At 27.9% G+C, this 15,673-nt stretch overlaps 1 protein-coding gene across 1 annotated transcript in view; it reads left to right on the top strand.

Moving 5' to 3' along the window:
- The window catches only part of LOC142334077 (rho guanine nucleotide exchange factor 10-like), a 238,382-nt gene extending 228,146 nt beyond the window's left edge, over nt 1–10,236 (top strand). The window contains exons 16-17 of the mRNA XM_075381754.1: nt 3,538–3,675; nt 5,770–10,236. Coding sequence (XP_075237869.1) covers nt 3,538–3,675; nt 5,770–6,363 — 732 coding nt within the window. The 3' untranslated portion in view covers nt 6,364–10,236. The remainder of the gene's footprint in view (nt 1–3,537; nt 3,676–5,769) is intronic.
- Nucleotides 10,237–15,673: the final 5,437 nt, after the last annotated feature.

Raw genomic sequence — 15,673 nt, 5'->3', positions numbered from 1 at the left:
AGAATCTGTGCTCTAAAAGAAGTAGAAAGCATTGAAAATTATTGATTAATTAATACTGCGAGCGGTTGGAGAATGATTTGAAATAACTAGATTAGGCATCGTGAAAGGAAAAACAAATTTTGTAACAGTTATACTCTTCTTATGAACTGCCAACAAAAAAAATTGAGTTGTTTATTCTTGTTCTGTTTGTCATTCTTAGAGTTTCAGTTTGTTTGAATAGGAACCATCACAAATTATGCATTAAATGAATCCCATTTTTCTGCTAGCGCATTTTCAAATTTTCATAACTTCAATATTTTGAGCCTTATTAACACTAAATATTATTTACGTAATGTTCACAGTACATATGGAAATAGTGGAACATTTAACCCTACAAGGGCCCATTAAGAGCATTGTGTTGCCAGCTCAAATTTATCTGTTTTTCGGCCTTCTGATTATTTCTTTGCAACTTTGTTCTTTATAGAAGCACTGTAAGATATAAGATATCAAATTATTCAGAAAAATTTAATCTTTCAAAATACCTAAATATCAGTAAAATCAGTGAGACTGTTTATTAAATATAGCAATAAACATAAAAATTCAAGAAACATACAAAAAATATTAAAAAATTTGAGTACAGAATTATTCATAGACAGCAGGAATTTTCCAAAATACACATTTTGTTTGTTATTGCTTTTTGTATATGTTTGTCAAAGTTTCAATGCAATAAATTGATACTAGTACAAGTTAGAAGCAAAAAACATCTCGCACTACAACATTCAGTTCACTACATTACTCATCACTGAACACAACAGAAGACATTTATACATAAAACTAACTTATAAGCTTGTTCAATAGAGTTGCATTATTTACATTAGTATAATTTAACAAATTTATTCATTTTATTTCAGGCATTTTTCTGCCTTTTGTAACCTAATAGACGATAATAATGATCCAGTTTTTGCCAACAGTTGCAATGGATTCCTATATTACAACCTGGGCACCTATTTAAAATGTATTAAAATATTTATGTTGTATGTATATTAAAATCTTGACCTACTTCTTTTATTTTCTGGACCACAGACAAATACACTTTCTTTCCTTTCTATCTGGAAGTTTTGCAAAAAAAATGTTTTTTTGAATCCTTGCTAAATTTTAAGTTTACCAGTTATCCAGGTCTCAAAAGCACATCATCCTCATTATTGCCATAACATATTGCTTCAAAAATATCCACCAGGAAACCATATTGAGGCAAAGGATTGCATGTTACCATAGTAGATGAGTTACATATTAAGTACTGCTTCATCAATCAGATTTTGAAATATTTTTTTCCAGTACCTCCTTGTAGCAGCAACATGATAGACCTTTTTGTCTTTTACACCAACACCATCCACGTTTTTATTGTATGTAAGTGTGTCATGGATGATTTTCTTATCTCTTTGCCAAATTTAATTTTATGTACTTCCATCTTTGTCACTTCAGCAGATGAAAGCATGAGAACATGTTTTTTAGTTTTTTTCTCTTTAAAAGCATAAGCTAACAGAGCCCCGTTTCTAAAAAAAATATTGTTTCTCCCTTAGATCGAAATTTATACTGCATTAACTCTTTGGGTAGATCTCTGAATTAGACTTACAGTCCCTGTTATCATAACTTTCCTTTTATACAACTCTTCTACTAAAGAAACTTTAGTGTAAAAGTTTCTGTAAGGAGGTGATACCCCTTACCTTCTACTTTGCAAATATTAGTTAAAAATAAGACTACAGCATTAGTCGACCCAAGTGGATCTCCAGTAGTAAAGAGATCTTTACTAGTGTACAATTCAGTGTGCATGACATAACCACTGGAACTGTCACATAATTAAAATCTCTTTATTCCAAATCAAGAATACTGTTTATTAGGCATATATTGAACATTTACAACTCGATTTTTCATACTGATTTGGCTTTCATCTGTGCAAACCATTTGATTTGTTATAAAGAGTGCCTTCCATTTCTGATTAAAATAAGAAAGCAAATCTTACTTTAAACCAGGGATCAAACCCTTCATTACCTCTAGGAATCAAATTATTATTATTTGAAATATGAATATAACGATCAATCAGTTGAAACTCATTTCGTGCCATTACCTCACTAAAGAAAGGCATTACTTGGCTTCTCCTAGTATCCCAGTAGGTTGATTTTCTCTTTTTTTCTATTTAAGCCTATATTCAGCATTACAACAACCCATGTTTTAACTTTTGAAGATGTTACAGGCCTCCATTTATGAGTTTTACTTGAAGGATGGCTTTCTAACCGTTCTTCTATCTTTATTCCATTCTATCTATCTCTTGTTCAGCATACAAGTTTTCTGTCACTAATTTTGACCAAAAGTTATCAAACATCATAGAAAAATAAGAAATTGGAGGAATAAGTTGAGTAATTAGGTCCTGGATGATGAACAGAAAAGGGAATTTTACTGTGGTTGTGTTGGTTTCAAGTGGAATAATGTTGGTCCAGATTTCACTTATTACCATTTGAGATAGATCTGGGTTTTTCTTTTTGGGTAATATGTCTGAAATTTGTGCAGGCTGAACTACGTTTTGAGATGAAAAATAGTATATCATTGTCATCTACGTTAACAAAAGAAGTTGAAGGGAACTGATTGTCAGTAGGTACTTCAAAAACAATGATATTAGATGGCATACTAATGTTTGAGGTTATGTTTTGAATACCGGTATTAATATTTTTTCCTGCCTTATTTTCTTCATCAGAATCATCACTATCACTACTAGATTCAATATAATTGAAATATCAAAATCATTTCCTTCACAATCTATTAAAGCCGAATCAGCATTGATATTCATTTTCAAAACAAAACAGCTGTACAGCCTCTTAAAGAAAACAACAAAATTACAGTAGCCTATTTGAAAAAGACATTAAACATTTCTAAATAAAAGACAGCTTAATGTTAAATTACTGTATTAATAATAAATGCAACACTTATAACTGAAAAAACTGTAGCACCCACTATGCACACGACTGTAAGCAAACCGACCAAACTGAGGTTATATTCATGATACTATAAATCGCCTACCACTTGGTCAGTCGCATTTATTTTTACATCAATGGACTCTGTATAATTTATTTTGTTCAAATAATTTTTAAAAAAGCCAACAGAGAACAGCACAGATTAGTAACAATTCCTTTTTTAAGAGTCGGTTCAGCCAACTTTGGCACAAGAGACCAATAACTAAAAATCGCTTTTAGCGACTCTGGCACTTGTAGGTTAATAGAGTATACACGTATGACAAAATAAATCTACAAAATAATAGTGCCATTTTCTGTTAGAACTTATAATTTCACAAAAATTAATAAAAAAATAATTAAATTTTACTCTCGAAAAATTTTTTTAAATTTGGAAACAACTGAATTAGTATAGAAAAATGTCAGAAAATTTTTAAAATGTACCCAAAAAAAATTGTAAATTAACTACAATCACACTAGAAATGTTACTATTTCCCACTCAGTGAATCGGTATATACCAAGACTGTTATTTAATTTTGTATTTTTTTTTTTTCAGAAAAGTTTTACGATACAACATGAACATGTTGGTGGTAACGTCAGTTTTATGGCGCATTCTGGTGTCGGTTTGTGGCTGTCGCTGAATAATTCGAGTACAATATGCTTGTATCATACAGAAACATTTAAACATTTACAAGTGAGTATTTTATCAGATATGTAATAATTTGTTATCATTTGCCAACGGTTCACCGAATTGTTAAAACATTATAGTTTTATTATTCCTGCAAAATTTCTTAGTACTCACAGCTGTGATGCTTTCTAAATTTACTTATTAAAGAAAAGTATTCTCTTGTATGATATAGGTTTATTAAATTAATTTAGATGGAAATTCTTCAACTAGATGCAAATAAGATTGACAGTTTAATTTTGGGATGCTCTGAAATTTCTGATTTTGTTTGTCATATAGGTTGATACAGCAGATTTATTATTATTCAAATTTACTGAAATTTTCAAGTAGCTAATATAAAAAGCTGAATGGTCATCTATCTGCTCCCATTTCTTGAAATGGATAAAGTAGTCACAATCTTTTGTTCTGACAAAAAACACTTTCTCTAAAACAAAGAGAGATTATATATAGTTTGGAACGATACTGTATTTATATTTTCTCTCTGTATTCCATGGTGTTTGTTATTACTTATCGATCTGTCTTTCAAACTAAATAATGGTGAAAAATATAAATTTACAGTTCTCTAAAAACTCATTTTCTCTATTTGGTTTTATTTTTTAGATCTTGATTACAGTTCAGATAGAAGTATCATTCACTGTACTAAGTGCATTAAAATTTACGAGTATAATTGTACTCATATTAACATTTTTTCAAAGGTAATTTATTTATTTATATTGAGAATTATGTTCTTGTTTCATCATGATTTTGATCAATGATCTTAAATGCACCGATAACTATGAGTTTCAATTGAGGCATGTTAATTTTGTTTAATTTTTTAGCAATACAAAACAAAATTGTTTTTTCCTTCATAATGTTTTTGTGTCAACCTGCCATTTTAGTTTGTTTTTCCGCTGTATTAATTTTTTTTTTTTTTTTTTAAATGTTCTGTAATAATTATTACAATTAATATCTGTATAATATTGTATACTCTTGAATTATGCTCTGAGCTAAAATAAATCTTTATATAAATCAGTATCTGCATATTTTTACACAGCATCTAGTTAAAACTCAGGAATTTTTTCTTGATTCAAATGACCCTTATACCGCTATATTTTTTAAAATCTGAAAAAGATTTTAGGCTTAAATTTATTTATCAATTTAACTCCAGTGCTGAATGAGCAATACAGTTTAAATCAAATGTTTATTGTATTGCTATATTTTGTCTAGTATTATCTTCCGTATGGTGATTTCCATAATAGTTCATAACATAGACAGAATATAAAAAAATGATTTTATTTATTCAGGTAATGTTAATCTTACTTGAGATATCCAAATTTTCACTGAAAGTTATTTCATATGTTTCATAAATAAGAAAGTAGTATAAAGTTTTACACCAAGCCATAATTTATATAAAATTTGATGTTTTGTTGGTAGTTAGTGGTGTAGAATGCACCTAATAAAAGATTTCAAAAGACAAACGCAGTATAAGAAGTAAATCTATATTGAAAAATCATTTCTAATAACTTTTACAGAAAAAAGTTTAGAAATTTTAATTGGGGGATTGTTATTGAACCTTTTTATTTGAAATTTATATGCTTAGGATGTATTTTAACAGAACATTTCATTTGATTAAAATAAAATGTAATCTCTCTTAAGATAAAAGAAATTTTTTAGTACAAAATTTGAGTTGTTCCATGACCTGATTTTTTTTTATAATTAATTTATGAGAAATACATTCTAGAGCAAAAGATTCAACAAATAAATATTAAGTCAAGCCGTCAGATACTTTTATAAAATACAACAGCGAACTTTTAAATAATTTCAAAGTGGAGTAACATACCCTTCTTTTGAAAACAATTTCTTGCAAATCATTTGTTATGGATTTTTTTTTCCAAACATTTCTTTAGAAAAAAATTAAGAAAATAGTTTTAAAAAACTTTTATATAGGAAGTTTTTTAAATCTTGATCTAACGTTTCTGGGTAAATTGAAGAACTATTACTTGGAGGATAGCCACACATAATGTGTGTAAATTGACTATTAAATAAATTAGAATTATATATATAATTTAATATGGACTGAACCTTTTTCATAAATTAAAAACGAATGAAATTTTTTGTTTGCAGGATATCAATGTGGCGTCAAATGTTATTCGCATGACTGCTATGCAAGGTCCAGTTTGTGTAACATCATTGATGGCTTGTAAAGGCTTGTTATGGGTTGGTACAGATGCAGGCGTCAGCTTGACCGTACCTCTACCAAGATTAGAAGGTGTGCCGATCATAAGCGGTCGTGTTAATGTATCATACCATGGCCATACCGGACCGGTAAGATTAATGTTACCCTTACAGGATCCACCGACAATACATAAAAGACCACCTTCTAAAGCTCTAGCCTGTGATGTTTATGGATTATATGGGCAGTTAATGTACGTTAAAGATTATGATGACACATCATCCGATGAACATATTAATCCTATGGATGTATCATCACGTTGGTCAATATCTGCAGGATCAGATGAATGTTCTAATTCAAGTCCTTCTACAACCCGTTCTTCATTAGTTGTTCAGAGAAATATGACAAGTGACAGTAATAAACGCAATACTGAACAGACTTTAGTCACTGTTACTGGCGGTAAAGGATATGTTAATTTACAGCAGCCTTGTTGTACCACTATAACCAATAACGCTCATATTATATTATGGGAAATGAAATTGTGATAATATATAAAATAAAATATCTTTTTATTAATATTTTCATCTCAGACAGTTTCTTCAATGCAATAAAACTAACATTCTCTAAGTGTTAATGAACTCTGTTTTTATTGCGATTATTATTTTTAACTAGAAATTACATCATTTTTATTTTAAATTCTGATATTTAGATTATATCTTCCTTTGATAAGTTTATTCATGAATACTTCCATCAGCATAATCTTCTAAAATATAAAAGCTAAGATTTATCGATCCAATATGTTTTCTGTGGTTTATTCTATCGAAGACAAATCTAGAAATGTATATAAAATATGAAAATATATTGAATTTCCTTGTCTACACCTAAGCAGTTAAACTGCATAGCATCTATACAAGACTTTCAGTGATAGTTTTTGAATAAATGTATATATATATATATATATGTATATGCATAATCCTCTATATCAAGCCATAAAATGTTTCATTGCTCCAAATAAAATTTTAATTGTAGTTATCAAAATATTTATTGAAAATTCCATGTCAATTATTCTTTTAACTAGAATTTAATAATTATTCCCCATCCACAGAAAGATTTTTGAGCTATTCATTATTTGTGTCATCAGAAACAGTTTAGTGTGATAAATTTCTTCTTTTTTTCAATTTTTAATTATATTGGTTTATTTCAATGTTTTGTGTTATAATTGCACACCTAATTTTTTTTCAACATTCTTCTATTTCATTGCATTTGTTAAAATGTATTTTATTTGTTATTTCTCCACTCTATTGTCCATTTTTCTCTGCCATTAAGTCCCACATTGATTCCCTTAATATCTATTTGATGTAACAGACTTAAATGTTATTGGTAATTTAAATAAAAGTTCTCCTCAGCCTGCTTTTGATACTGTCTTTACTCCCTCTCTCCTTTGTAATTTTATTGGCTATTGTTAAAAAAAATTCTGTCTTGGTACATTATAATTATTATAATTTAACTCATCGGTATTGTATTTTTCCACATTTCATTTTTTTTTTGTCAAATTAAATTTTTCCCCTAGCAGGTAAGATGATATTTGTGAAAATAAACATTTTCACTTTCTATTTTCAATACTCCCTCAATTTCTTTATTCAATTTGAAAACCACCTTGCCCACTTATTGTAGTTTCTGACTTGGAAAACTTCAGCAAGTTAAACGGTCTTTCCTTATTCTTTTTTATGTTCAATTTGGTATTTTAATGTTAAAATTATTAGTTTAATTTGTGGTAGATTGTAGAGAAATCTGCTATCAGTTTCCATTACCAGTCACATATATATATTTTATACTCGATATTAAGTTCTAGCTCACATTATTAATGTTTTTTAAGTTGTTACATTTATCTTTTAGTTTCTTCTTTTTTTGCAGACTGCCTTCTAAATTTAATGCTTCCTATGAGTTCCCATATGTTTTTTTAAAATCAAACTATTCTAAATAAAAGAACCCTTGATTTCATTATAGTTTTAAGAAGTAAATTTAATTTACTTTACAAAGAGTAACTTATTTAGCGAATGAAAATTACAAGACTGATACTGCTCACCCGTTGTTTAATAAAGTTAGTCGATTATATTTAACGTAAATATAATTTAATTGACATAAGTTTAATTTAAAAAGTTAGATGCCTTTTTTAATCTTGCTTGAACTTCTTTTTAAATACATCTGTTATCTTAAACTTTAGTAGCCATTTCTTTTTTTATTAAATAGCTCTTAAACACTATATTTACTTTAACATCTAAAATACTTACAATTAGGTTTTTATATCCTCATTTAATTACTAGGTCTTTCCTTAGTTTTTAACTCATCTCTTTTGTTAATTGCAATAGGCGTAAACATAGTTACTGCATTAATTAATAAAATATAAACTGATGTTGCTTCTGTTATAAATGTTTATCCTCCAGCGGTCTACTCACCTGTTCTTCCAAATGTGATGCTATGTACTCTATTATTTAAGTAAGAATGAAATTGATTATGAGCAATACCCCTATATACTCGGTTCAGATCGTTCTATTAACATTCAAACATGTTTAATGCCTTTTGGAGATGTATAAACATAACTGCTAACTTTTCATTATTAAATACATTTGCATTTATGCCAAACAACCTTAAATTGTCTGCTCTGTTCTTAGTCCTTTTTTAAGACCCAAATTGGTTTTTATTCAAAACATTATTATATATTATTATTAAAGAAATTTCTACTTAAGATTTAATCATTTTCTCAGTGACTTTAGTTACTGGTAAAGATAAATAATGATAGTGGTATAAGATTAATAATAGGTAAAATATGCAAAATCCATTTTTTTATATTTTTGCTATTCTAAATAATATTGTGGATTTTAAAAAAAAATTAAGAAATTCAAACTTGAGGCTTAATAAATTCAATTTAAACAATCGATTAGTGATAAATTGGAGCTGTCTGCAATCTAAAAACAACATTTATAGATTTTTTGTTTCTTACCTATGAAAGTTTTTTTTTTTATTAGAAGTTTGCAATTCCTAAACAAATCCATGTAATACCTTTCATTAGAGTAGGTACCATTGTGTCATAAGCTTTTTGGTTTTATACCTTTCTTCTATTTCTTCATCCTCATGTAGTTTTCTTAATGATTTTTAATACTGATCTTAAGCCGGGCATCACGCTCCATTAATTACAGTTATTTATCCCAGTAACTTCTTTCTTCTTCATTGTCTGACAGAATCTTTTTTCAAAAAAAGATCAATTTAGACCAAATTAAACGCCAGGAAGGGTTTTTTCCTTTTTTTGTGTTATCAATAGATTTTTTAGGTTTAAATTAGAACCTTAATTTATTTTAATCTTTCTTTAACAAAGAACAGGAAAAAATATACTTCAGATAGTATGAGTTGTAAATAGAAAAAAAACTTGCTACACAAGAATAATTTGTTTACTTCTTATACCGTTATATTTTATGAGAGAGTAATAGGTAGGATAGTCCGTGAGTCCCCTAGGGGAGCATTAACAGTGCAGAATAATGATGGTGTCTATTTAGGTTCTACAGGAATCATCCTGACACAGTCTATAAAAAATGTGTTATTTCTTAATATTATAGTGCCAACATCGATTGGATTTTTATATGTATATATTAATGTATTGTAAATGTAAATGAACTGATGTTAGCGACTGAAAATATTTTATCTGATTCATTACTGTTACACAAATATCATGGCAGCTCCTACTTTTGATTTCTTTTAATGGATGCACAACAGGCAGAATGTTAGAATCTAAGATTAGAGTTATAGCATAAATTCTGTTTACTGTTAAGATCATTTACAATTCTAAATTAAAAAAGTCAAAGAAATTTAATTAATAACTTTATTGTAGCGAAAAAGAAAAATGATGACAGGTTTGCACAGCATCAAAAAAAAAAGAATAAATTATTAAGTTATAACCTAACATCATATAGAGAAAAGGGAGAAATACTCGTATATGTATAACGATTATAGAGTATTTCTGTAATTTTGATATGGGATTAGTCAGATTGTAAATAATCAAAATAATATAAATATTAATTTCAGCTGAGTAAATTATGTAAACATTTGTATTCAACGTATGCGGATATTTTTATAGCCAGTCTGAAGGGTAACTTTTTCTGCTGAATTAAATATTTATGACAAATAGACATCTCACAGTTATTTTTTTCCAAATATCAATAATGTAATCCTAGCTGCTGTGCTATTTGAATATCAACAGAAAAGTGATCATTGTCTATTAGTGTAATACACAAATATTATTATTCTGAATATACTATATAAACTAGTAAATAATTTTTTTAAATTTACGATTAAAACAGTTTCTTAATTTTGTATTTCTTACCGTGTATAGATTATTGTTGAATTCTGAAATAAAATTTATTCAAGATTCATTCACCTACATAATTTTTCCATGCCACCATCACAAAAATATCCTACTTTCAAGTCGTTTTATCGATACACTAACTCACTGATACAAGATCTTCTTTTTCTCCTATCCAAAGAATATTTTCCATTGTAACTAAGCTCTGGCTTTCCATCAGGAAGAGGGTAAGCCAAAAGGAATTCCATGAAATATTATGAAAATTAGTAAATTTTTTTTTTGAAAAAAAAAATATCAACCATTTTTCTTATTCCAACTAATGCAGATGGTCCACAGGAAGGTTGGACAATTTTCAAAATGAAATGACATATAATCCACAAATTAAAACTATTATTGCTGATGTACAAAATAAACTTTTTTGAAAAAATAATAATTCAAAACATCAAAATATTAATTTCAGATCTTTAAATTTTAATGCTTAAGTTCAGGTGCAAACTAAAAAAAAACTATTAAATAGAGTACAAAAAGTAGCACATGCATAATTAACATATAAGATGACCTGCATCTTGATAAAATCAAAAAATCTGATGTCGACAACACATGACTTCCTTGTACGCCAATTAAATTACATTTTCACATTTTTTTAAAAATGAAAAGTTCATAAAATTTTATTTCATTAAAAACTTCTGAAATTTTTTCATTTCTTTTTTTTTGTTATTGAATTATTATTATTCATCGTTAAAAATTTTTTTACAGAGATTAATAATTATTAATAAATCGATATATTTAAACTAAAAAAAAGGAGAAGTTTGATTCAAACTGAATCTTCCCTTAAGATCCAGATATGTCATTAATTAAAATGTTATTTTGCTATAACTCTGGAACTGATGAAAATAAGTAAGACTTATTTTATATCATGGAAAAGCTTTCAGTGAAGGCTTATTACCGCAGTTAAGAAAGAGTCCAAAATCAAATGTTTTTGGATTTTGGGCTTTTTTTGGACACTTTTGGTTCAGTCGATTGCAAATCAAAAGAGAAGATGCACAACTAGATTTACAACAGTCCTAAATCAAAAATTTCAACTTCCTATGGCTAATCATTTTTCAGTTATGTGAGATACATATGTACATACAGACGTCACACCCAAACTAGTCAAAATGGATATTTCTGTTGAAATCTGGAAACCGAAATTTTTCACAATCGCAATATATCATTTACTTTGTACAAGGAAGTATAAAGAATGTAGAAAAACTAAGTAAATAAAGTCGACTAATAATTTTAACCTAAGCCTCTTCTAGATTTATGAAAATATGCATTATTTTTACCTCAAGTTTGTAGATAAAGTCAAACAAGACTTTATCTACATTTTTATTTTGTTGATTGACTTTTTACATTTAGGATGTTAAAAATTTTCCCGGCTTCACATAACAAAATTTACACCACCAAAACAGTAAAGAGATAAGTTACCATTATAATCAACCATATTAATTCCAAGAATATTTTTTGCGGGATCCTGCGATCTTCAGTTTGTATTTAATTCTATAATTACATTAAAAAAATTGTTTTTATAATTTTAAATTTGTCCAAAATGTTATCGTTTCAATACTTTCAGAATGTACTGTAATGTACATCTCTTCTCTTTACTGGAAAATATTTCATTCATTCTCTATCTCAGTACTGAACAGCAGAATTTCCATATTTATCCAAAATAACTTATATGTTATGAGCGATTCATAATCAACACCCAGCAAAAACTATTGAACTTAATTAAATTGATGAATATCTGTACAGGTTCTTCTTATGGTGTAAGTACACACCAAGAAAGGGATTTTTTGAAATTCCATTATTTTTTTAATTTCTCAATAATTAAATAAAATTATCAACTTGATTTTTAGTGTGCATATTCTTCATATAAATAACACCATTTTTGATTTTTTAAGGGGTGTAGCGGGCTCAACCAACACAGTCAATTCCTATTACTATTACTGTATTTGCAACAATCTACTGGCTGCACCTGCTTCCGGTTACTTGACTAAAAAACAAAAACTAAAATAAAAAAATAAACTACAATGGAAAACTCAAGTAACCAACCATACCATATAGTGTGCACGAAGTTGCAACAGAGATCCTAGTGTATATAAATGAATAAAATTATGATATTAAGTGTAAACAGAATCTTAAAATCACTTATGTAAACTTAATACTGTTTTGTTTCAAAACACTTCCTTCTAGTCATCTGGAAGAAACTTAATACAGAATCACCCCAAAAACTCTCTTTATAGAATAAAAAAGAGAATTATGTACATGAATGCATTTGACAAAAGTGAGGTTTGAACATTCATAAAAAAAAACCTGCAACTAATTTAAGAATCACTTTCCTTTTTTAAAGTCATTTATCTAAGGAAACAGGTTGGTTTTCTAGTGCCTCTTTCACCTCATTCATGTTTAAAGTAGCAGTTTAGTAAAATTGAATAGCCGCTAGGATATTACTGTGAAATAAGCTTGTAATTTCTTATTGACTTGAGGTCATTAATGGCACGAGTTTATTAAAATTCACTTACTCTGTAACATAAAGACAAGCCTGGAGAACATGCTGCCAGTCATGGATTAATTCACCAGAAGTCGCATTTCTTTTAACTGTTATAAATTATCTGGAAGTGTTTTTTTTTTATAATTTGCTCTAACCATAATTTCTTGAGATACATTCCTGTACTGAGATACAATGCGAGCATGAAATTCCATAACTTACCCTTTTATAGAACAGTAGTGATGTGCAACTACAAAGAGGTAAGGGCCCCACAATTCAAGAATTTGGTATACCAAACAAATTGGATTGGAAACAGATATTATGTTTGTTTACTGAGCAAAACAAAAATGTGCTCGGTATCTTAACAGCACCAATTCATCTGCAAACAAGTAAAAATTGTTATTTAATGTAATAAATTTTATGCTTTATCACTGTAATTATTTGACTCTTGTACCATAGCCATTTTATTCAGACAAATATTTTTTTTCTTCTCTGAGGATAAATATGTAATTGTTTTGTATTCATTTTTAATCACAAATAGTCATAACTAATGTTGCCTTCAACATTTGGAAGAAAGTTTTAAAATACATTTCCTTCAAATGGAATTTAATTAAACTTTCTTTTAATAATTAATTTTATTGCTATTTATTTTAAAATTTTTATTGCAAAATGCACTTAATAGAATTTAATACTTATAAATCAGAATAAGATCATATTTTTACAAAAGGAATGGCCATCCTTATGAATGCATGACACTAATCGATTTTTTGTTAGTATATTATGAAGATATATATTTATATACATATAAATATAATCATGGATGGTAGAAAAGTTCAACAATAACTTGCACATTTATTGGTTCAAAAGGAAATTGTCTCCTAGCATATAAACCAAATACTTTGTCTCGATCTTTAGGAGCTTTTTTCAAAATTTTTGATTTATGAAAAATCTGCGCCGCTTTATAAGAATGAACACAAAAATATGTGGTTATACTTTTAAATATTTTATTTTTGAGCACCAGCATGAACTAAGTAAAATAATGAAATTTTTGCTCTATACAGAATATACATAAGCTTAATATTTCCACAAGTTTTTTTTTTTTAATGTATTTAAATAAATGGAAAACCCCATTTCATTTTGCTCTTCCTTTACAACTTCATGATATGCAAACCAATTAACAGAATTTTTTATACCTATATTACAGATATCAAAAATGTAATTTTAAAACTTACCATGAATAGATAACCTACTGTATTCTGGATAAAATCAGATTTTATAGTAATTCAAAAACTGTTATAACTTATAAAATGATTGCCTTTTTAAATTGTGAACCTTCCAGCTTTCTTTCTTAACTGAAGCTTTATCCACGTAAAATTTTGCTTTTTAACAGACCACGTTGGTGGCTCACTCAGTAGCATCACTGACTCCTAAATAGGAGGTCCAATGACTGCTAACAGAAGGGTGAGTGGCTCACTAAGAAGTATCACCAACTGTTAAACAGAAGGTTGATTTCTAGCTTAAAAGAATTAAAATTTTCATAGCGAGTAGAACTGCTTTTTTTGATCTTGGTTTTAAGCAAATAACTGCTAAAAAAAATACAGGTTAAACACTACAAAATTGAGGTATGCTTTATAATATGTTTACACATCTGTTATATATTTTAATAAATTTCCATATACTTATTAAACTTTGGTATCAAGAAATGTTAAAAAAAATTAGAGGATTGGTTCACAATAAAGAACTTGAAGAATAGTTGTATTTTGTTTGTAGTGATAATTCTCACATTAATTATGTAATGAACTAGAAAACAGTTTTGATAAATTCACTTTTTATTTAGATCAAGTAGTATTAGTCTAGTCAATTTTGTTAAGTTATTAATATTGTTTGTTATATTATTGTGTTTTATATATATACACACACACAGATGCCGATGTGAATCTCTGCAGGATAAAGTTTTACAAAATTTTCTGCAGGATTTTTACGTAGAAGAATTTTTTTTAATGAGATGGTAGTTATTTATTTAGAAATACATTTCATTTAGGATTACTGTTTCTGAATAATATTGTCTAGAAAGGTTAAATTTCCTTTTATAATTTAAAATATGCTCGACTCTATGACGACAGGTGGTAGTGTTAGCTTTTATTTAAACGATTTTGAGTTTTAATACTACTCAGGTTCTTTACTGTTACATCACTATATGTGACTGCAACTGAGCATCATCTTTTTTCAACTAAAGAAAGTAAATAATTTTTAAAAATTCCACAGGAACGTTCTTTTGGGACAGCTTAGGGCTTTTCCCTTTGAACATCTGAAAGTTTTTATTAATAAGAGGACCCAAGTGCTTGTAGTTTGTGGGGGCCACAAATGATCCCATCAAAATGATGAAAACCCTTTACAACAGTCAATCAATCTGAAAGTACTTGCATCTTCAGCAGGTGAGTTTTCTAACAGCACAGTGTAATAAAACATACTTTTATTCTAATAATAAAAATATAATGTGGCAATAAAACACCTTTGGCCAAAAGAAAGCTGTGTACTTAAAACAGAATGTTGTTCTTTTTGTAAACAGCACTTTGTAGAAATCGTATATGACCAAATAGTTATTGTAGAAAGCTGCGAAATATTTTATTTAATCTGTTGTATTTAAATATTCTATTGTAAGTAGTATTTATTAAAACTTAACAATTTTTTAACATATATTTAAATCAATAACTAAGTGGCACCAACACAATTTATTAAAAATAAAAATTATTAAGGTTTTTTTTTGTTGATAAACCTTCAGCAGGCCCCCAGCCCCAAAAAGTATGATTTAAAATTGCTTAATGTAAATTATAATTTTTCTTCCTGATTTTGATGAATAATGACCATTTTGTATTCATACTTTTGTGAAATCTTTTTTAAAACAGCCATTTTTTTCCTTGGATAAAATGAAGGTATAAGAAAAAACTATCTCATCTAGGTGTTGCTTTCTCTA

This window comes from Lycorma delicatula, chromosome 13 (genome assembly GCF_047948215.1).
Source record: "Lycorma delicatula isolate Av1 chromosome 13, ASM4794821v1, whole genome shotgun sequence".
Classification (NCBI taxonomy): Eukaryota; Metazoa; Arthropoda; class Insecta; order Hemiptera; family Fulgoridae; genus Lycorma; species Lycorma delicatula.
This window is presented reverse-complemented; position numbering and strand designations above follow the sequence as displayed.